The sequence below is a fragment of the Hyla sarda genome, chromosome 1, assembly GCF_029499605.1.
Source record: "Hyla sarda isolate aHylSar1 chromosome 1, aHylSar1.hap1, whole genome shotgun sequence".
In the NCBI taxonomy this organism is placed as follows: Eukaryota; Metazoa; Chordata; class Amphibia; order Anura; family Hylidae; genus Hyla; species Hyla sarda.
Window position 1 is genome coordinate 605,513,324 of NC_079189.1, and position 22,953 is coordinate 605,536,276.

Consider the following 22,953-nt stretch of genomic DNA (forward strand, 5'->3'; position numbering starts at 1 on the left):
CCTCCCAGCCAGTGACCGGGGAGCCAATGCGCTCGCTCCCGCCTGTCTGATTGACAGGCAGGGAGCGAGTGCAGCCTAACTGAAAAAGGACTGATTGCCACTCCAAAATCAGTCCTTTTTCAGTAGCCGGTTTTTAAATGTAAATGAAACCTTTTTAATGAAAAAAAATAATAATAAAAGTATATTAGAGATATGTTGTAGTACATAAGTACTACAACATATCAAAAAATAAAGTTGGCGACAGTGCCCATTTAAGAATGTTCCATCGTAAGTAAAAGATACCAACACATTTTTGGCAGTCCTTTCAGAAGTAGAGTGGCAGGAGGGGAGCTTATTAGCTTCCATAGACATCGAGTCACTCTACACCAATATTCCGCAGGACTTGGGTGTACGCTGTATTCGTAATTTTTTGGAACAAACCGATAAAAGTGAGATGTGTGTGGACTTCATCTACGAAGCCCTGTCTCTGACCCTAACCAATAACACATTTTTGTTTGACGACGTATGGTATAGGCAGACCTCCGGGGTGGCCATGGGCACTCCGGTGGCCTGCACTTTTGCCAATTTGCTCGTCGCTTTTTTTTTTTTTAAAGGGAATTTATTTTTTCTTCTGATAATCCCTTCGTCAGATTTATCAGTAGATATTCCCGCTTTGTTGATGACGTTTTTTTCATATGGACTGGGTCAGAGGCAGACTTTGCTGATTTTATGGCACATATATCTCACAATAACATGAATCTAAGTTTTACATCTAACACAAGCTTGTCCCAGTTAGAGTTTTTAGGTGTATTAGTTTCTGTGTGTGATGAAGGTTTGGTAACTACTGGCTACAGAAAACCAACAGCAGGGAATTCCCTGCTGCATTACAGCAGTTACCACCCAGAACACGTCAAAACAGCTATTCCTTATGGGCAAATACTCAGAAGGGTTAACAATACTGATGATAAGTTTGGAAGACAGGCTAAGGAACGTTCTGATAGGGTGGAAGATAGGGGTTACCCCTCTGAAATTTTGGAGAAAGCATTCAATCGGGCTTTGGCACAAAATAGGAGATCCCTCCTAAGACATAAGGATAAGAAGGAGAAGAAACAATCAGAAAGATTCACCTTTTCCTTTAAATCCTTTAATCCTTTGAGTGATGTTATAAAAGCTGCCATAAATAAACATTGGAGTTTGTTGCAGAGTGATCCGGTCTTGGCCGAGATCACCTAGAACAAACCCATGATAGCCTTCCGTAGAGCCAAAAACCTAGGAGACTCTCTAACCCATAGTAAATTCTCTTCCACCTCAGACGACAACAAAAAGAAGAATTGGCTCCTTTTGCAAGGAAACCACAAATGGTGCCCACAATTGATTACTGGGAAAAACTTTAATCTTGGCGGAGTAGAAGTTCAATTGCAAGATTTTTGGTGCTGCAGAACTCATTTTATCGTGTATGGCTTGATCTGTGAGTGGGGCCATTTTTATATCGGCAGCACTACCAGACCAATGCATACCAGGTTTCGGGAACATCTCTATTCCTTAAAGGGGTACTCCGCCCCTAGACATCTTATCCCCTATCCAAAGGATAGGGGATAAGATGTCAGATCGCCGCGGTGCCGCTGCTGGGGACCCCGGGGATCCCCGCTGCGGCACTGCGCTATCATTACAGCACAGAGCAAGTTCGCTCTGTGCGTAATGACGGGCGATACAGGGGACGGAGCCGCCTGACGTCATGGCTCCGCCCCTCATGACATCACGGCCCGTCCCCTTAATGCAAGTCTATGGCAGGGGGCGTGACGACCGCCGCGCCCCCTCCCATAGACTTGTATTGAAAGGGGCGGGCCGTGACATCACGAGGAGCGGAGCCGTGACGTAACAATGCTTCGGCCCCTGTATTGCGCGTCATTACGTGCTCTGTGCGGCACCACGGCGATCTGACATCTTATCCCCTATCCTTTGGATAGGGGATAAGATGTCTAGGGGCGGAGTACCCCTTTAAAAAGCAAAAAAGGTTTCCCTAGAGTTATCGACCATATGTGGGAAATCCACAACAGTAACCCCTCAGAATTGCACTTCTTTGGGATCGATAGAGTGCACTACTGAGATGGTATTGACAGGCGTAGGGATCTCTTACAAGTAGAAGCACGATGGATAATGAGAACCGGCGCCCAAGGAAGATTGGGCATGAATGATGAGTTGGATTTAGGTATATTTATATAATAGTAGTTCATACCGTATGTCTTTTCTTTTCTCGCAGTGTATTTTTGTGTTTTTAATAGTTTTTAATCACATTTTTGTATACACCTATTTTTGTATATTCCCGCCCCCTACACGTCACGCAGGTTATTACGGGTGGCTATGTGGTCTGAAGAAGTGCGGAAGCACGACACAGCTGTAGCCATCACGCTGTGAGCACCAGCGTTCCTGCCGTTCACACCAGCCTGACACTGCACCTCCCCGCATGGTTTTGTGGATGAAATAAATTAATCGTCAGCATAACGTACCTGGGTGAGTGCCGTCTTCTTTTCTACACTTACGGTAAATTCTAAATCTATTTAACTTTCTGGCACCAGTTGATTTAAAAAAAAAAATTTCACCAAAGTACCCCTTTAAGCCACAGATTCCTGAATTGGGGGGGCGGGGGCGGGGTTATTTTTACTTCTACCTCTAGTAAAATTGGGGCTCCATCAATGTGTTAGTGTAACATATGTCTTTCCCCCCCCCCCCCCCCCAAAGCCTTCAGATTCAATAATCTGTGAAACAATTGTGGGGTCTAAGGGGGGGATTTATCATAACTGTGCAAAGGAAAAGTTGCCCATAGCAACCAATCAGATTGCTTCATTGTTAAAAATGAAAGCAGCGATCTGATTGGTTTGCTATGGGCAACTGGCCAACTTTTCCTCTTCACAGGTTTTCATAAATCTCCCCTTTTCACACGGCAGAATTTCCGCTTGAGTAATTCCACCTCAAATTAAAGCTCATAGACTTCTATGGGATTCCGCACTCCCATTCACACTTCTGAATTTCCGCTTGCGGAATCCCATAGATGTCTATGGGTTTTAATTTGAGGCGGAATTCCGCAAGCGGAAATTATGCTGTGTGAATAGACCCTAATGGTAGGAACACGCTGGCCCTTATTTACTAAGAGTGTTATGTAGGTTTCTTTGTGGGTTTTAATTCCCTACAATTTATTTTCCACGGTATTTACTAAGGTTTCCCTACATTTTCCACTTTCCCTACATTTTGCTTTTTTTACACCTGCTCTGATCTGTGGGGTTTTCCTCAGCTCAAATCCACCACATTTTATGTGGAAACCTTAGTAAATATGTTGGGTTTTGTGACACGCCCCTTTTCGATGGCCACGCCCATTTTTCGGGTTTTCCTAGCAACTCTGGTGCAAATTCTTGCGCAAATTCTGGCGCAGACAGAATTTCTGTCGCACAACCCGACAAGACTTGTTGGGTTTGCAATAGTAAATGAGGGCCACTACGTTTTGGCCCCTGTTAATCGTATCTGTCAGCACCCCGCCCAAAACAGGATGCTGACATATAATGTTAATGGACGCAGCGGACCCCATTCAATTCTATGGCCAAAAGGAGTCATCTAGTCACTCCTTTTGGGACGGGTGCGCTATTTCAAAAGCGTGACAGCCCCTGTCATGAGTCCGTTTAAAATAGTGCATATGTCCTGAACAGAGTCGCTAGGGGTGACTTCATTCGGCAGCAGAAGTGAATGGGGTGCGCTGCTCCTGTTAAAAGTATACGTCAGGATCCTGTTTTTGGCGGGATGCCAACACATACGATTAACGGGAGGTGAGAACATCATGTGCTCCTACCCTAAATGTGCCAAAGAAAAAACAAGAGCCTCCTTTATTGGGCGCACATCTACAAAACTAACTAGAAAAGAAAAGAAGGGAACTGGAAAAGTGGACAGCTATCATATGCACTAAATATACATAACACCGACCAAAATAAGACATTATTATTATTTTTTTATAAAACATTGTACAAATGCAAAATGGTAAAGACAACCATAATAGCAATAATCATACTAAATGTGCATCACGTATGTGTTACGCCGAGCGCTCCGGGTCCCTGCTCCTCCCCGGAGCGCTCGCGGCGTTCTCCTCTATGCAGCGCCCCGGTCAGACCCGCTGACCGGGAGCGCTGCACTGACACTGCCGGCGGGGATGCGATCCGCATAGTGGGACGCGCCCACTCGCGGATCGCATCCCAATCTACTTACCTGTCCCGGTCCCCGGCTGTCACGTCCTGGCGCGCGGCTCCGCTCTCTATGGCGCGCGCGCCAGCTCTCTAAGATTTAAAGGGCCAGTGCACCGCTAATTGGTGCCTGGCCCAATCAGTGTCATTTGCTCACCTGCTCCAGGCCTATATTACCTCACTTCCCCTTTCCTGCATTGCCGGATCTTGTTGCCTTGTGCCCAGTGAAAGCGTTTTCTGTGATTGCCTTACCAGTGTTACCAGACCTTCTGCCGTTACCCTTGACTACGAACCTTGCCGTCTGCCTTGACCTTCTGCTACGTCTGACCTTGCCTCTGTCTAGTCCTCCTGTCCCACGCCACTCTCAGCAGTCAGTGAGGTTGAGCCGTTACCGGTGAATACGACCTGGTTGCTACCGCCGCAGCAAGACCATCCCGCTTTGCGGCGGGCTCTGGTGAATACCAGTAGCAACCTAGAACCGGTCCACCAGCACGGTCCACGCCAATCCCTCGCTGACACAGAGGATCCACCTCCAGCCTGCCGAATCCTGACAGTATGCAATATAGTAGCAATAGCCCATAATATCAAACAGCATCGCACCAAACATGGTGGACAGTAGAACCCAGGGAGAACACAGAGTAACCGGCTGGAGGAGGGATACAGGAAATCTGATATTGGGTCCATGAAGACCAGAGAGCATAGAAGGATTTCGTGGTACCTCCTCCTATAGCAACAATTTCTTCTCATGTAAAACAGCGCTCAGTTGTGGTCAGCACCTCTTACAATCCCGAAATGTCTCTTTTTTTTCCAAAATCTGGTTAGAACCAATTTGGCCCGAATCAAAATTTTAAATAGCAGCTTCCGCTGTTTTCAGGGGTAGGACTCTATGCCTAGGGCAGGTTGTGGGGTCAAAACTATCCCCCTACCCATGATTTCAGATAAGGCTCTAGAGATTTCATCCCAGAAGTGCTTAAAGGGAACCAATCAGCAGATTTTAGCATAGATAACACTCAACAACGCATTATATATGCTAAAATCATTATCCTCACCATCCCCGGGGAACGTTTGTGCCGCCAGGGATGGTGAAGATATAAAGTCCCCCCAGCAAGTAGTTCCCTAGGCGGGGACTTACACTTACCAGCTCCCGTTGCTGCGGCTGTTGTCCCACCCCCTCGCCTTGATTGATGGCTCGCATCACCGCTCTGCTTCGTCTGCTTAGGGTGCAGAGCGATGACGTGAGCAGTCATTCAAGCCATTGGGGCGGGGCCACGGCCAAAGCAATGGGGAGCAACGGGTGCTGGTAAGTAGAAGTCCCCACCCGGGTACTACTGGGACTTAATATCTTCACCATCCCTGGGGGCACAAACGTCCCCCGGGGATGGTGAGGATAATGATTTTAGCATATATAACGCATTGCCAAGAATTATATATGCTAAAATCTGCAGATTGGTTCCCTTTAAAGGGTTACTCCGGTGGAAAACAATTTTTTTTTAAATCAACCGATGCCAGAAAGTTAAACAGATTTGTAAATTACTTCTATATAAAAATCTTAATACCTCCAGTACTTATCAGCTGCTGTATGCTCCACAGGAAGTTCTTTTCTGTTTGAATTTTCTTTCTGTCTGACCACAGTGCTCTCTGCTGACACCTCTGTCCATGTCAAGAACTGTCCAGAGTAGGAGCAATTCCACATAGCAAACCTCTCCTGCTCTGGACAGTTCCTGGCATGGACAGAGGTATCAGCAGAGAGCACTGTGGTCAGACTGGAAAGAACTACACAACTTCCTGATAAGCCGATAAGTACTGGAAGGATTAACCCCTTAACGACGCAGGACGTATATTTACGTCCTGCGCCGTCTCCCGCGATATGAAGCGGGATCGCGCTGCGATCCCGCATCATATCGCGTGGGTCCCGGCGCTAATCAACGGCTGGGACCCGCGGCTAATACCACACATCGCCGATCGCGGCGATGTGCGGTATTAACCCTTTAGAAGCGGCGGTCAAAGCTGACCGCCGCTTCTAAAGTGAAACTGAAAGTATCCCGGCTGCTCAGTTGGGCTGTTCGGGACCGCCGCGGTGAAATCGCGGCGTCCCGAACAGCTGATCGGACACCGGGAGGGCTCTTACCTGCCTCCTCGGTGTCCGATCGACGAATGACTGCTCCATGCCTGAGATCCAGGCAGGAGCAGTAAAGCGCCGATAATGCTGATCACAGGCGTGTTAATACACGCCTGTGATCAGGATGAGAGATCAGTGTGTGCAGTGTTATAGGTCCCTATGGGACCTATAACACTGCAAAAAAAAAGTTAAAAAAAAGTGTTAATAAAGGTCATTTAACCCCTTCCCTAATAAAAGTTTGAATCACCCCCCTTTTCCCATAAAAAAAATAAAACAGTGTAAAAAAATAAATAAATAAACATATGTGGTATCACCGCGTGCGTAAATGTCCGAACTATAAAAATATATCATTAATTAAGCCGTACGGTCAATGGCGTACGCGCAAAAAAATTCCAAAGTCCAAAAAAGCGTATTTTGGTAACTTTTTATAACATTAAAAAATTTATAAAAAGTGATCAAAAAGTCAGATCAAAACAAAAATCATACCAATAAAAACTTCAGATCACGGTGCAAAAAATGAGTCCTCATACCGCCCCATACATGGAAAAATAAAAAAGTTATAGGGGTCAGAAGATGACATTTTTAAACGTATAAATTTTCCTGCATGTAGTTATGATTTTTTCCAGAAGTGCGACAAAATCAAACCTATATAAGTAGGGGATCATTTTAACCGTATGGACCTACAGAATAATGATAAGGTGTAATTTTTACCGAAATATGCACTGCGTAGAAACGGAAGCCCCCAAAAGTTACAAAATGGCTTTTTTTTTACGATTTTGTCGCACAATTATTTTTTTTTCCGTTTCGCCGTGCATTTTTGGGTAAAATGACTAATGTCACTGGAAAGTAGAATTGGTGATGCAAAAAATAAGCCATAATATGGATTTTTAGGTGGAAAATTGAAAGGGTTATGATTTTTAAAAGGTAAGGAGGAAAAAACGAAAGTGCAAAAACGGGAAACCCCTGAGTCCTTAAGGGGTTAAAGGACATCTGCAGCGAAAAAAAACTTATCCCCTATCAACAGCCGACACGCCCCCCCCCCCCCTCCTATAGACATGAATGGATGGGATGTGGCCATGATGTTACGAGGGGGGGTGGCCGTGATGTCACGATCACGGCCTCCGGCTCCAAGTGTTCTGAACAAAATGTTCAGAACGCTGGAGCACCCCTTTGAAGGGGTAGTTCAGCGAAATACACCTTATCCTGTATCCACAGGATAGGGGATAATTGTCTGATCATGGGGGGGGGGGGGTGTCTGACTGCTGGGACCCTCCCCCCCCCCCCCCTTGATCCCATGCCCGGCAATCTGAAAGGAGCGGGTGCTACATTCGACACGCTCTCCATTCATTTCTATGGGACTGACGGAAAGACCCGAGTGCTGTACCCCCTGCGATCACTTATCCCTTATCCTGTGGGTGGGGGATAATGTGTATTTCGCCGGACTACCCCTTTAGGATGGGAAGAGTTCCTACATCACAATGTAATAAATGGTAGAAGATAAATCGTGACTTTATATGTGTAACCCGGTCCTGTGACAGTGGACTTTTTGGACTACAATGATTGTGCTTCTCTCTGTGGTTGTTTGATCTTCAGTACCAGCGACCCATGGAATATACCTGTTGGGTCTTCTTGATGTGGAGCAACAACATAACCATATATTGCTCCATGAGACTTTTTTTTTTTTTCGAGAATGCAACACTATTCTGAGGCGATGGATCTATAGTAAACGTTTATAAACCATTGGTAACAAAATTTGGGATTCAGTATATGATTTACGCAGTAATAATGGTTAAAACGGACCTCTCTACAAGTTTTTAGGGTGTAAGGTAAGGTCATGGTTGTACTAACCCCTCCAGTGCTGACTTATCAGAGTTGATAAAGTTTTAAAAAATCAGTATTGAATTTTGATGTTTATTACATTTTGTTTGTTTTTTGTAAAACATTTCCCACATTCTGAACATAAAAATAGCTTCTCTCCAGTGTCAGCTTTTACATGTCCAACAAGACTTGATATGTAAGTAAAACATTTCCCACATCTTGGGCATGAAAATGGTTACGTCCTTATGTGAATTGCTTTATGTCTATCAAGTGATGATTTCACAATAAAACATTTCCCACATTCTGGGCATGAAAATGGCTTCTCGCCTGTGTGAGTTTTTCTATGTTGAACAAGACTTGATTTCTGAGTAAAACATTTTCCGCATTCTGGGCATGAAAATGGCTTCTCTCCTGTGTGAGTTCTTTGATGCTCAATAAGATGTGAGATATGAGTAAACCATTTCCCACATTCTGTACATAAAAATGGCCTCTCCCCTGTGTGAGTTCGTTGATGGATAAGAAGATTAGATTTTTGAGGAAAACATTTTCCACATTCTTGACATGAAAATGGCTTGTCCCCTGTGTGAGTTCTTTGATGGTGAACAAGACGTGATTTATAAATAAAACATTTCCCACATTCTTGACAAGAAAATGGCTTCTCCCCTGTGTGCGTTTTTTTATGTTGAAAAAGACTTGATTTCTGAGTAAAACATTTCCCACATTCTAGGCATGAAAATGCCTTCATTCCTGTGTGAGTTCTTTGATGGTCGGCAAGATTTGATTTATGAGTAAAGCATTTCCCACATTCTGTACATAAAAATGGCTTCTCCCCTGTGTGAGTTCTCTGATGCTGAACAAGGTTCGATTTACAAGTAAAACATTTCCCACATTCAGAACATGAAAAGGACTTCTCTCTTGTGTGAGTTTTCAGATGTGTATTACTCATTCTGTTCCTTCTATTTTGTTTAACAGACTGAGATGAATCTTTAGGTCGGACTTGTATAACAGGATGAGATGAGAGATCTTGGCTGTGACGGGCTGAGGGTGTATCTGGGATAATGGAATGTTCTTCATATGTATCTTGTGTGATATCATCATCTGCTTTATAATCTGAAGATATAAGATTCTCCTCTGATCTCCTGGTACAGTCATCTGCCAAGGATAAAACAGATATTATTTCTTAGTAATATCTTAGTAGTATCTTTTTGAAGATGACATTGTGTGTGTATATATATATATATATATATATATATATATATATATATATATACACACACACACACACACGCACACAGTCAGGACACACTTCTAACATGTTTGGCTCTATACACCACCACAATTGATTTGAAACAAACAATATTTGCTTTAACTGGAGACTGTCCGCTTTAATTTGAGGGTAGTCTGATGATACACCGGTTGGTGTGAAACAGCGTTGTCACTACGGCTTTCTGTTGGCGTCCTAACCCGACCTGACTGTATGTTTTCTACCGCACGAATAAAGTAAGAAAAAGCTTCAGACGTGGTGAGTGCCTTTTCTCTATATATTGCCATTTGTGTACAGCGAACTGCTACCTACATATTAGTGCACCCCACGGAAGCTACACATCCTCACTTTATATCACCGGGACTGGACCCACACTGCAATACATCGTTGAATCAGTAGTGCCGACTTACTGTATCTATCTTGAAGAAAATTAATTTGAGGGTATTTACATCCATATCGGGTGAACGGTGTAGAATTACAACAGGTTGCTTTTTTAGATGTCGTTTGGCAAACTCTAATCTGTCCTTCCTGTTTTTCAGGCTCCCCAATGGCTTCCATCTTGTGGTGAACCCTCTGTATTCTCTCTGGTGAAGTCTTCTTTTGAAGACTCTGACACACATACACCTACCTCCTGGAGAGTGTTGTTGATCTGACCAACCAGGGAAAGAATTCTTCACCAATTCACCAGGGAAAGAATTCTTCACTCATCCACCACAGTTGTTTTCCTTGGTCTTCCGGGACTTTTGGTGTTGCTAAGCTCACCGATGCGTTCCTTCTTTTTAAGAATGTTCCAAACAGTTGTTTTGGCCATGCCTAATGTTTTGGCTATCTCTCTGATGTTTTTTTTTTTTTTTTTTTTCAGCCTAATGATGGCTTGCTTCACTGACAGTAACATCTCTTTGGATCTCATCTTGAGAGTTGACAGCAACAGATTACAAATGTAAATAGCACACTTGAAATCAACTCTGGACCTATTATCTGCTCATTGTAATTGGAATAATGAGGGAATGACACACACCTGGCCATGTAACCGCTGAGAAGCCAATTGTCTCATTACTTTTGGTCCCTTAGCAAGTGGGAGCCACATATGCAAACTGTTGTAATTCTACACCGTTCACCCGATATGGATGTAAATACCCTCAAATTAAAGCTGACAGTCTGGAGTTAAAGCAAATCTTGCTCATTTCATTTCAAATCCATATTCAAATGTTGTAATTGTGTCGATGTCCAAATATTTATGGACCTGACTGTATGTACAATTTAAAAACTATTAGATATATCTACTTACTAATATTTTATTATCTCTATTTTCTTTCATTCATACACACTACACATGAAAAAGGTTCAACAAGGACCAAAACATAGGGGGAGATTTATCAAAACCTGTCCACAGGAAAAGTTGCCGAGTTCCCCATAGCAACCAATCAGATCGCTGCTTTCATTTTTAACAAAGCCAATGCAAAATGAAAGCAGCGATCTGACTGGCTGCTGTGGACAACTGGGCAACTTTTCCTCTGGACAGGTTCTTATACATCTCCCCCACTTGTGTTAATACTACATATGGCTGCCTAATGTTTCTTTGTCTAACAGCTGATGGACAGACGGATGAACAGCAGCCAGGGGTCAGGCAGAGCCAAGTCCAGGTACGAGCCGTGGTCTTAGGCCGGGTTTCCAGCTGGTGATTCCAAGTGAATGAGCCGGCGCTAGGACCGCACAGACATTGCCGCCCCCATAAACGGTAATATCTGCAGAGTGGAGATCCACCAGGACAAGTTCAATGTTCTAGTGGAATTTTTTGTGGGGATTTTTCGGGCAGAATGTCCGCCTAGAAAACTCTGCAGTGTGCACTGTGCAGCGGGTTCCCCTTGCTGCACCGGAATTTGCAGACTGAATTTCAAAACAGAATTTGGCTCGGAAATTCTATGGTGTGAACCCGGCCTTACTGAACCACTAAACAAGCTGGAAACCTATGCGTAGGAAAGGAGGAGCAGGTGTGGCTATCTGATATCCCCAGAGGTGGAAGCCATTTGGAAAAGGAAAGGGTGTGGGTTCTCCTACGGACCCTTCAAAAAGCAAAGAGAGAGTATGCGCGTGACTCTAGCAACAGCAAATATCAGGCTCACCGTAAGAGTCTATTCACACAGCAGAATTTCAGCTTGCGGGATTACGCCTCAAATTATAGCCTATAGACTTCTATGGGATTCTGCATGCCCATTCACACTTCTGAATTTCCGTTTGCAAGCAGAAATTCAGAAGTGTGAATGGAAGTGCGTAATCCAATAGAAGTCTATGGGCTTTAATTTGAGGCAGAAGTCCACAAGCAGTAACTCTGCTGTATGAATAGACCCTGACTGTGTCTGGACGGGCCTTGTTTTACTGAAAAATGTTAGTAAGAAGTCATGAGAGGCGACACATGTGGCTGCAAGATGTCCTGCACATATCTCTGAGCTGTTCGTGTTCTTCATATCACTACTAGGGGTGACCGACTGTCATATATGATGGCTCCCCAGATAATCACACCAGCAGGGGGCAGTGTGTGGCTACACAGTAAAGGCATTATTGAAGCGCTCACCACAAGGCCTCCGTTCTCCAACCCGACCGTCATCAGTTCCCAAACAGAATCTGGATTTGTTGTTAAAGACAATACAGTTCCAGTCCATGGCAGTCTGGGTTTATTGTTGACGACACCACTGCAAGCTAAAGTGACGGTGGGTGCTGTCAATGGCAGGACGTGTAATGTGTGCAGTCACACCAAATAGTCTGGGCAGAGACCAGAGTGTGTAATAAAGAGATCTGAGGGGTAATAATGAGATTGAGGTGTGTAATGAGGAGACCATGGTGTGATGATGGGGCCACATGTGTCGGAATGGTAGACAAGAAAACTGTGGGAGCTGCTTGTGGATCAAAAGATCCTCTCTACTGGTGATCCACTCCTCAGCTTCTTTCTATACTTTTTTGTGAGTTAACCATAATCAAAAGACATTACAAATGATAAACAAAAGTGTCAGAAAAACAGAACAAACAGAAATAATATCCATCAAATAGCATACAATGCGAAAGACGTTCAGTGGTCAATAAACAACAATGGGAGTCAATCCCAAAAGCTATCGCTAAAAGTGTTAGGTGCCAACGGCTCTATAGCGTCCATGTGATCCCCTGGGAGGCCTGCCAGTGGACAGATGTAAGAGGAGGCAGTTGTGAGGTCCGTGCTCTCAATTCACCCAACTGCAAGTAAAAAGTGCAAGTGTAAGTGTTCACACAATAAAATGTGCAAGAGGATTCGGCCCATCTCAAGCCCTTTTAAGAAAGGAGAGAGGCCCCCCCCCAATAAACCAAACCCTTTGCCTCTGGCCCAAAAGGCACCTGCAAGGTTCCAGGTACAATGTCCCCTTTCGCCAAAGTTACTCAGGGACCAAAAAGTGCTCCTGGCAGCAGACGAGAGGTGGTATCTCTTGGGAGAGGACAAGGAAGGTAAGGACAAGGTGGTACAGTCCTCGTCAGAAGTTGGGAGCTCAGGGAGAGCTGGCAGGGTGCCATGGGCAGGTGATGGGGAAGAAAATGGTGTTGAGGCTCCATGTGTTTGGAGGATAAAGATCTCAAGTGGAGGCAGAGAGCGTCAGAGTACATGGATTATGGATTTAGCTGCAGATTTCTTCCCCGTGAAGACAGAGTTGTCGGAGTATCAACCATAGCTCGGTGAGGTCGGGATTCTCATCAGTGTGGTCACATGACGGGGACTACACCACAGAGCAGGTCAGTGAAAACAGAGCAAAGTCCCAAGAAATGCAAAGAAGCAGGCGGTGGAAAAACCACACACTCTGAAAATGTAGTATTACTGCTAGTGGGTCACTATGTGGCAGACAGCGACCACGGGTCATGAAAAGAAGCATAGAAAATAAAGACAAATTTCTTTCTTTTGAGAAGGAGTATGGAGAAACACGTGACCCTAAGTTCATGAGACTGATGAATCAGTTATCTGGACAAGTCCCACTCTTGTAGGTCACCAGTGCAGAACTGTGCAATAGTGGAAAAAGCAGAAGAAAGGCTTGAAGGAATCCCCACAAAGTAATAATGGTGTCCAAAACAATGGCCATCTCCCCTATGTGAGTTCTGTGAGGAGCTCCCAGCACAGGTGATGTTGATCGATGGTGGGGGATGAGTGAAGTCTGGGGGCTCAATCCCACTTTATCATACAGTCTGTGTTGGCAGACGGATGCTTTGACCAGGATGCCCAGTGCCCCAGGCTTATAAGAAGCAGGTGTCCAGCAGCAGCAGCTTGGGCGGCTGTATTTACAGAGCTGCCACTTGCCGTGAGAGCTGGGAGGTCGATGTGTAGTCAAGTCTTCATCATTCATGACATCACGAGCCAGGCTTCTCGCCACCAAGGGAGGAGGCAATCCAGCAAGGCAGGTGGAACGGTCAAGGACTGCAGGGATGGTGTGCTGGATGCATAGTCAAGTCTTCCTCTCCTTGTGTTCTGCTGCTCAGGGGCCAACAATGACATCACGAGCCAGGTTGCTTGATATTGGGCAAAATTGAGGAGGAATGTCTAGGTGATTTTTTGGCCCCTAATTTAGAACCTGTTGTGGCTTCCACTGAGGTTCGGTTGCGGGCATGGTCATTTTTTGCCCTTGTCATTGGCGGGTAGAGTTAATAGTCCAGATTTATCAAGCTCTGGTAAAGGGAAAGTTGAGCTGTGATTGGTTGCTGTGGGAAAATCACTCCATTTTTTCTCTCACACTGCTTGATAAATCTGGGCCAATATCTTTTAAATGATTTATTAATGATAACATTTCTGTATGTCTTCCACCTATTGGCTCTGATTCCTCCTAAGAGTTTCTTTGTGTGATTGAATGGTGCGCCGAGATCCTTCTACTGGCAGGACAAACCTCCGAGACTGGGCCTGACTCTACTCCAGGCGCAGGAGCAGTGGGGTGGTGCAGTTTGGCTCCCTGGATGTTGACCTGGCCTTTTCTGAGGTGGAGTTGCTCCTGGGTGCCACCGACCTCGCCAAGCCACTGACACAAGCGTATGCCTTGCTTCAGTCTGCGGGTCCAGACCCATTTGCCCGGGCTTATCTAAAGTAGATGGAGGATATCCCTGATCTCTCAGAGGAGCAGTAAAAAGAGGTTACTATTCCACGGTGGTTAGCGCCCGAGATATGCTTATTCGGTCAAGATTTATTCTTTGTCTTTATTGTACCCCAGTTAAACTCTTTTGTATTGGCGTTTCCCCTTCGGATGTCTGTTTTCATTGTCTGATTGATAGAGGATCGTTTCTACATGCGGTGCGGAGTTGCTCTTGTGTTGTTCCCTTTTGCAGAGATGTGATGTAATTTCTGGCGGATCATCTGGAGTTTCCATTTGTGTTGAGCCCTGAGGTTTGTTTGTTGGGTCTCATTAATGGCTTGGAGTCGGGTTCTCATCATCCAGTTTTTCCTGTTCTGTGCCCACAAAGTTGTCATTATGGCCTAGAAAGACACTTTGCCTCCTCCCATTAATAGATGGTTCAATCTGGTCAATAAATATGTTCCGTTATATAGGATTCTTTACATAAGTCGCAAGTGCCCAAAGAAATTTGACTAAGTCTGGATAACCTGGTTGATTTTGGGAGAATGAGTGGTCCCTTCAGAACGTATTGGATCCCCTCAGTAGGCGTGGGTGGTTGTAGTGTTTCTGCTGGAGGTGGGAGGATGCTCTGGGTTGTTGTGTGCTTGTGGTTCTGTGTTCATCATTGTCAGGCGGTTCTGCTCCAGGGGCTCATGTCTGGCCCAGTTCCAGTACTATGCTACTGTTTGTTCGGAACCTCTCCCCTTAGGGGAGTTTACTGTAACCATACTGTTACTTACCTCTGTACAGTTCTGATTGTTCCTGTTGTAGTAGGGCACGTCGTGGTGCTCTCTGGAGTGTTATTGTATTGATTTTGAAAATGCCTTAAATAAATACTTTAAAAAAATAAAAAGTGAGGAGGCAATCCAGGAAAGCAGGTGGAAACACAGTGGGACAGTTTATAAGGGGATTGGGCCAAACCTCCCAGTAAAGAGGCCGAGGAGCAGAAACTCTGTGCATCCACTCACCCACGCCCCCTATTTTTACTTTCTAAAGACATCTTCCATTTTACCATAAAATGTAAAGCAAAACTGAAATAAAATAATATTTTTTAGTTTACAAAAGATTTCCACCTAATAGTATAGTATATAGTAGAACAGTATAGTATAAAATCTGTGACTTTTCTCTGCCTTTAGTGGTTATTACTGACCTGAGTGATTACCTGTATCTTCTTCTTTTACCCGAATGTCTGTAGCATTATTATTGGTCGGATCTTCTCCCTGATTCATAAGATGTGAAAGAAATATTGTAAACGTCATCAGACAGTAGGAGAATTCATGTGGAATGTTATAGATGAGCAGAAGATGAGGAGTCATGGAGGGTGAGGGGACTGACCACAAGAGCTTCACAGCCCTTCTACAGATCATAGGGAATATCTCCATCTACCTGATCCTGTGGAAGAAGAGGACGGGGACACCTCTCTGCTGCTGTTCTCTTACTGGATCTGACTGTAGGGAACACATACAGAGACTGAATTCATTCTATACATACAAATAATGAGAGGACGTGTGTATATAGTCATGTCTATTACCTGCTGATGTGAGGGGCTGCTGATCCTCCATCATCACCTGATCCTTGAACTGATCCTTGTGTCCTTCTACATACTCCCACTCCTCCATGGAGAAATAGACCGCCACGTCCTGACACCTTATAGGAACCTGACACACAATGATACAGTCATCACCCCGACCCCTCCAGTGGTGTTACTGTATAATGTCCCAGCATTCCCAGCAGTGTCACCTCTCCAGTCATCACCAGACCCCTCCATTACTGTATAATGTCCCAGCAGTGTCACCTCTCCAGTCATCACCAGACCCCTCCATTACTGTATAATGTCCCAGCATTCCCAGCAGTGTCACCTCTCCAGTCATCACCAGACCCCTCCATTACTGTATAATGTCCCAGCATTCCCAGCAGTGTCACCTCTCCAGTCATCACCAGACCCCTCCATTTCTGTATAATGTCCCAGCATTCCCAGCAGTGTCACCTCTCCAGTCATCACCAGACCCCTCCATTACTGTATAATGTCCCAGCATTCCCAGCAGTGTCACCTCTCCAGCCATCACCAGACCCCTCCATTACTGTATAATGTCCCAGCATTCCCAGCAGTGTCACCTCTCCAGTCATCACCAGACCCCTCCATTACTGTATAATGTCCCAGCAGTGTCACCTCTCCAGTCATCACCAGACCCCCCCATTACTGTATAATGTCCCAGCAGTGTCACCTCTCCAGTCATCACCAGACCCCTCCATTACTGTATAATGTCCCAGCATTCCCAGCAGTGTCACCTCTCCAGTCATCACCAGACCCCTCCATTACTGTATAATGTCCCAGCAGTGTCACCTCTCCAGTCATCACCAGACCCCTCCATTACTGTATAATGTCCCAGCATTCCCAGCAGGGTCACCTCTCCAGTCAGCAGCTCCATCATCTTGTTGATAAGTTCTAGGATCTTCTGTTCATCCATTTCCTCATGTATCAGGGAGTGAGGTGGGGGCCCCGGGATTGGGCTCAGGGTTCTCCCCCATCCTTCACACACAGGGGCCCGACAGCGCCCACTAGAGGACTTCTTCACTACTGTGTAATCCTGTGTATGGAGAGACACATTAATATCACTACATACATTCCCAGAATCCCTCACCTCTCCAGTCATATCCATCTGTTATTACAGAGATAAGAATGAGGTCATGTGACATCACTCCCAGAATCCCTCACCTCTCCAGCCATATCCATCTGTTATTACATAGATAAGAATGAGGTCATGTGACATCACTCCCAGAATCCCTCACCTCTCCAGTCATATCCATCTTTTATTACATAGATAAGAATGAGGTCATGTGACATCACTCGCAGAATCCCCCACCTCTCCAGTCATATCCATCTATTACATAGATAGGTATGAGGTCATGTGACATCACTCCCAGAATCCCTCACCTCTCCAGTCATATCCATCTGTTATTACATAGATAAGAATGAGGTCATGTGACATCACTCCCAGAATCCCTCACCTCTCCAGTCATATCCATCTGTTATTACATAGATAAGAATGAGGTCATGTGACATCACTCCCAGAATCCCTCACCTCTCCAGTTATATCCATGTTATTACATAGATAAGAATGAGGTCATGTGACATCACTCCCAGAATCCCTCACCTCTCCAGTCATATCCATCTATTACATAGATAAGAATGAGGTCATGTGACATCACTCCCAGAATCCCTCACCTCTCCAGTCATATCCATCTGTTATTACATAGATAAGAATGAGTTCATGTGACATCACTCCCAGAATCCCTCACCTCTCCAGTCATATCCATCTGTTATTACAGAGATAAGAATGAGGTCATGTGACATTACTCCCAGAATCCCTCACCCCTCCAGTCCTATCCATCTGTTATTACATAGATAAGAATGAGGTCATGTGACACCACTCCCAGAATCCCTCACCTCTCCAGTCATATCCATCTGTTATTACATAGATAAGAATGGGGTCATGTGACATCACTCCCAGAATCCCTCACCTCTCCAGTCATATCCATCTGTTATTACATAGATAAGAATGAGGTCATGTGACATCACTCCCAGAATCCCTCACCTCTCCAGTAAGCCAGAAGAGTATCTGTAGGGTGAGGTCTATCATCCTGTCGGCCATCTTGTTCCTGTCTCTCTCCATGGTTGATCAGGAAACTTCTCTTATATAGAAGATATCAGCAGAGGATCCTGGGTTGGAGAAACCTGAAGGGAAGAAGAGGAGACGATTATAAACCGCACCAGATTCTATGGAGAAATAAAATACATTTCCTGGAGATAACATTGGAGGAGACATTACAGAGGTTAACTGATTAACCTAAAAACCGAAATGCAGCGTCCTAGGGCACTCACCTCTCCTGGTCCAGTGGTGGCGCTCTAGTCCTCTAGGGCCTTTTTTTTCGGTCTGTGACCCAAATATAAGAAAGACAGAAAATATTGGAGAACAAAACAGATAAGTGTACTTGAGGCGGGTTATATATACAGTATGAGAGAGTGTACCTGGCCAATAGTCATTACTTAAGACAGTATTTTCCAACCAGGGAGCCTCCAGCTGTTTCAAAACTACAACTCCCAGCATGCCTGGACAGCCAAAGGCTGTACTTGTACTTCCTGTCTGTTTTTTTTCCCTTGTAGTCCTTTTGGACACTATTTGAACCTCTGTGTTTTAGTACTTTCATTGTGTTCATGCATTTTGCTTCATTAGCTCCCTCAGTGACCTGAGGGGTCCCCCTTGCTGTTTTTGTCCCCCCATGTTGGGTGAGAGTCCTCAGCTTTTATGTGTTTGTGTATTTTTTTTTTTAATAAAGTATTATTTGTATTTCTCTTTAAATGGCTCCAATCTTCTTTGTGCTTTATCATAAGCTTATGGGAGCTTATTAGCTATTTCTATAGATAGGTACCACTAATTGTGAGGATTTTTTAAATCCCACCATCATTTTATTTTTTTGGTATTGGCCCACACCTATTTTTTGCTAATGTCTGCATTATTCTAACAGCTGGAGGCACCCTGGTTGGGAAACACTGACTTAAAAGGGGTACTCCACTGGAAAAAAAAACTATTTTTAAATCAACTGGTGCCAGAAAGCTATACAGATTTGTAAATTACTTCTATTTAAAAAATCTTAATCCTTCCAGTACTTATCATCTGGTGTATGTTCTGTATGCAAGTTCTTTTCTTTTTGAATTTCCTTTCAGTCTGACCACAGTGCTCTCTGCTGACACCTCTGTCCATTTTAGGAACTCTCCAGAGTAGGAGCAAATCCCCATAGCAAACCTCTCCAGGAGTGGACAGTTCCTAAAATGGACAGAGGTCTCAGCAGAGAGCACTGTGGTCAGACTGAAAGGACATTCAAAAAGAAAATAACTTCCTGTGGAGCATACAGCAGCTGATAAGTACTGGAAGGATTAAGATTTTTTATATATAAGTAATTTAAAATATGTTTAACTTTCTGGCACCAGTTGATTAAATTTTTTAAAATAATTTCCAGGGGAGTACCCCTTTAAGATAAGAATATTTTTTAGAAGGAAAAAAAGGTCAAGCATTAAAGGGGTACTCCGCCCCTAGACATCTTAGATGTCAGATCGCCGCGTTCCCGCTGCTGGGGAGCCCCGGGATCCCCGCTGCAGCACCCCGCTATCATTACAGCACAGAACGAGTTCGCTCTGCACGTAATAACGGGCAATACAGGGGCCGGAGCATTGTTACATCACGGCTCCGCCCCTCATTACATCACGGCCCGCCCCTTTCAATACAAGTCTATGGGAGGGGGCGTGGCGGCCTATAGACTTGCATTAAGGGGACGGGCCGTGATGTCACGAGGGGCGGAGCCATGTCACGCGGCTCCTTCCCCTGTATCGCCCGTCATTACGCACAGAGCAAACTCGCTCTGTGCTGTAATGATAGCGGGGTGCCGCAGGGGGGATCCCGGGGCTCCCCAGCAGCGGGACCGCGGCGATCTGACATCTTATCCCCTATCCTTTGGATAGGGGATAAGATGTCTAGGGGCGGAGTACCCCTTTAAGACTCTAGACATATATCTGAGCCCAAACCTAGACTTTATTTCACAGGCAGTCAACAAACTTCCATTATTGGATGCATAAGGTCACCAGCAACCATTATAGTCTTGTCCTGTCAGACCCGATAGTCACTATTGTCTTGACCCTGTGAAAAGTTAGGGTGGCCCCATTCCTTTTGAAAGAGAAGCCTGTAAAGCTCTTTCTACCACTATTACTGATTCCTGAGGACTGTACAGGGTATTCACAGAGATACAGTCCCAAATTCTCCAAATGGCTCCAGTCATAAATAAGAGAGAAGACGGGATAACTCTGTCTTGTCTCCTTCTGCAAAGGGAAGTGGGCGGAGAGGACGCCTAAAGTATGGATTTACAGCACCCGGGTAGCATGTAACCATGATAAAAAGGTTGGAAAATGACCGTGTCCAGCCCGACCCAACACATAACATCAAACACATTTTCGGCATCAAATGCCAATAATATTGGTGGAGCACTTAGCTTGGCTTGGCCCTTTGTAAAATGTACTGGTGTACCCATCGGGTCCGGGATCCTTGCCATTGGCGACGCCTTTTATCGCCGTCTGAATTTCCTCTGAACTTATTTTAAAAATCCTGTTGCTCCTCTGTAAAAAACTGTACTGAAAGTATGCACCCCGGAGGTTTCGGTAAATAGCATGGAATAGAAGTCTTAAAGGGGTACTCCATTGGCAGCGCTCGGAAGTAAATGTTCCAAATGCTGCTTTCGACCTTCGTGGGTCAGCCACGCCCCTCGTGACATCCCGGCCACGCCTCCTCAGTGCAAGTCTATGGGAGAGTGCGTGATGGCCGCCATGCCCCCTCCCATAGACTTGCACTGAGGGGGCATGGTTCTGATGTCACAAGGCGGCGTGGTCAACCTCCACAGTGCAAAAGCAGCATTTGGAACATTCACTTCCGAGCGCTGGCCAGTGGAGTACCTCTTTAACCCCTTCATGACCCGGGATTTTTCTGTTTTTACACTTTCGTATTTTCCTCCTTACCTTTAAAAAATCATAACTCTTCCAATTTTGCACCTAAAAATCCATATGATGGCTTATTTTATGCGCCACCAATTCTACTTTGTAATGACATCAGTCAGTTTGCCCAAAAATCGACAGCGTAACGAAAAAATAAATCATTGTGCGACAAAGATGAAGAAAAAACACAATTTTTTTTAATTTTGGGGGCTTCCGTTTCTACGTAGTACATTTTTCGGTAAAAATGTACACCTTCTCTTTATTCTGTAGGTCCATACGGTTAAAATGATCCCCTACTTATATAGGTGATTTTGTCGCACTTCTGGAAAAAATCATAACTACATGCAGGAAAATGTATACGTTTAAAATTGTCATATTCTAACCTCTATAACTTTTTATTTTTCCGCATATGGGGCGGTATGAAGGCTTATCTTTTGTGCCGTGTTCTGAAGTTTTTAGTGGTATAATTTTTGTATTGATCGGACTTTTTGATCACTTTTTATTTTTTCATGATATAAAAAGTATATATTTAAGACATTTCCGCACGCGGTGATACCACATATATTTTTATTTACTCCGTTTTTTTTTTATGGGAAAAGGGGGGTGATTCCAACTTTTATTAGGGAAGGGCTTAAATGATCTGTATTAACTTTTTTTCCCCCACATTTTTTTTGCAGTGTTATAGCTCCCATAGGAGACTATAACATGCACTACATTGATCTCTCAAACTGTTCAATGCTATGCCCCAGCATGGCATTGATCAGTGTTTCTGCCGCTTGACTGCTCCTGCCTGGATTTCAGGCACTGAGCAGTCATTCAAGGAGGAGGAAGGTAAGGCACCCTACACGTGTCCTCCACCTGTTCGGGACACCGCGATTTCGCCGCGGCGGTCCCGAACAACCCACTGAGCTAACCGGCACTTATTAGCTCTCACTTTAATGCTGCGTCTAAAGGGTTAATCGCGCGCGGCACAGCGATAAGTGCCGTGTGCTATTAGCCACAGGTCCTGGCCGTTGCTAGGTGCTGGGCCCGACCCGCTACTGCGTGGCCCCACGTTATAGAAAGGGACCCAGGACGTACCGGTACGTCCTGGCTCGGGAAGGGGTTAAAGGGGTATTCCAGGAACTTTTATTATTTGACTATGTTACAGGGGCTGTAAACTTAGTGTAGTTCACAATATTGTGTCTGTACCTTTGTATGTCTGTACCTATGTTTCAGCATAGAGGATACATTTTTCAGGACTGGACTACTCCTTTAACTGCAGGTACTACTACTCCCAACATGGCGCACACTCTGCTCCATGCTGGGAGCTGTAGTACCTGCATTAATAGACAGATCGCAGCGAGTGTAACATCTGACACCTGTTGTTATCTGTCTATTACTAAAGGTACTACAGCTCCCAGCATAGAGCAGAGTGTGCTCCATGTTGGGAATAGTAGTACATGCAGTTAAGGTGAGATCACAGTGGATGTCACTCCTGACACCCGTTGCGATCCCCCTGTATAATGTATAGATGCGGGTGGCCGCCCCTCTATGGTCCCCTGCACGGCCGTATAGATATATATACACCTATTCATATTTACCACAGAGTTGTTATTGGCTGGAACCATCTGGCCAATCACAGCTCTCTGCGGGAAATATGAATAGGTGTATATATAGGGCAGTGCAGGGGACCATAGAAGAGCGGCTGCTGCATCTATACATTATACAGGAAGATCGCAACGGACCTGGGGCCATCTGTCAATCAGTACAGGTACTACTACTCCCATCATGGAACAGTATGTTCCATGCTGGGAGTAGTAGTATTACATAAAAAAATGTCAAATATAAAGAAATAAAAAAGGTAAAAAACACACACACACACACACTACATTTTTAGGTCCCTGCCCGCCCACATAAATTGA

At 44.8% G+C, this 22,953-nt stretch overlaps 1 protein-coding gene across 1 annotated transcript in view; it reads right to left on the reverse strand.

The window, feature by feature from the left end:
- Window positions 1-7,997: 7,997 nt before the first annotated feature.
- LOC130296575 (oocyte zinc finger protein XlCOF6-like) overlaps window positions 7,998-22,953 on the reverse strand; it is a 52,080-nt gene continuing 37,124 nt past the window's right edge. The window contains exon 5 of the mRNA XM_056548303.1: window positions 7,998-9,291. Coding sequence (XP_056404278.1) covers window positions 8,375-9,291 — 917 coding nt within the window. The 3' untranslated portion in view covers window positions 7,998-8,374. The remainder of the gene's footprint in view (window positions 9,292-22,953) is intronic.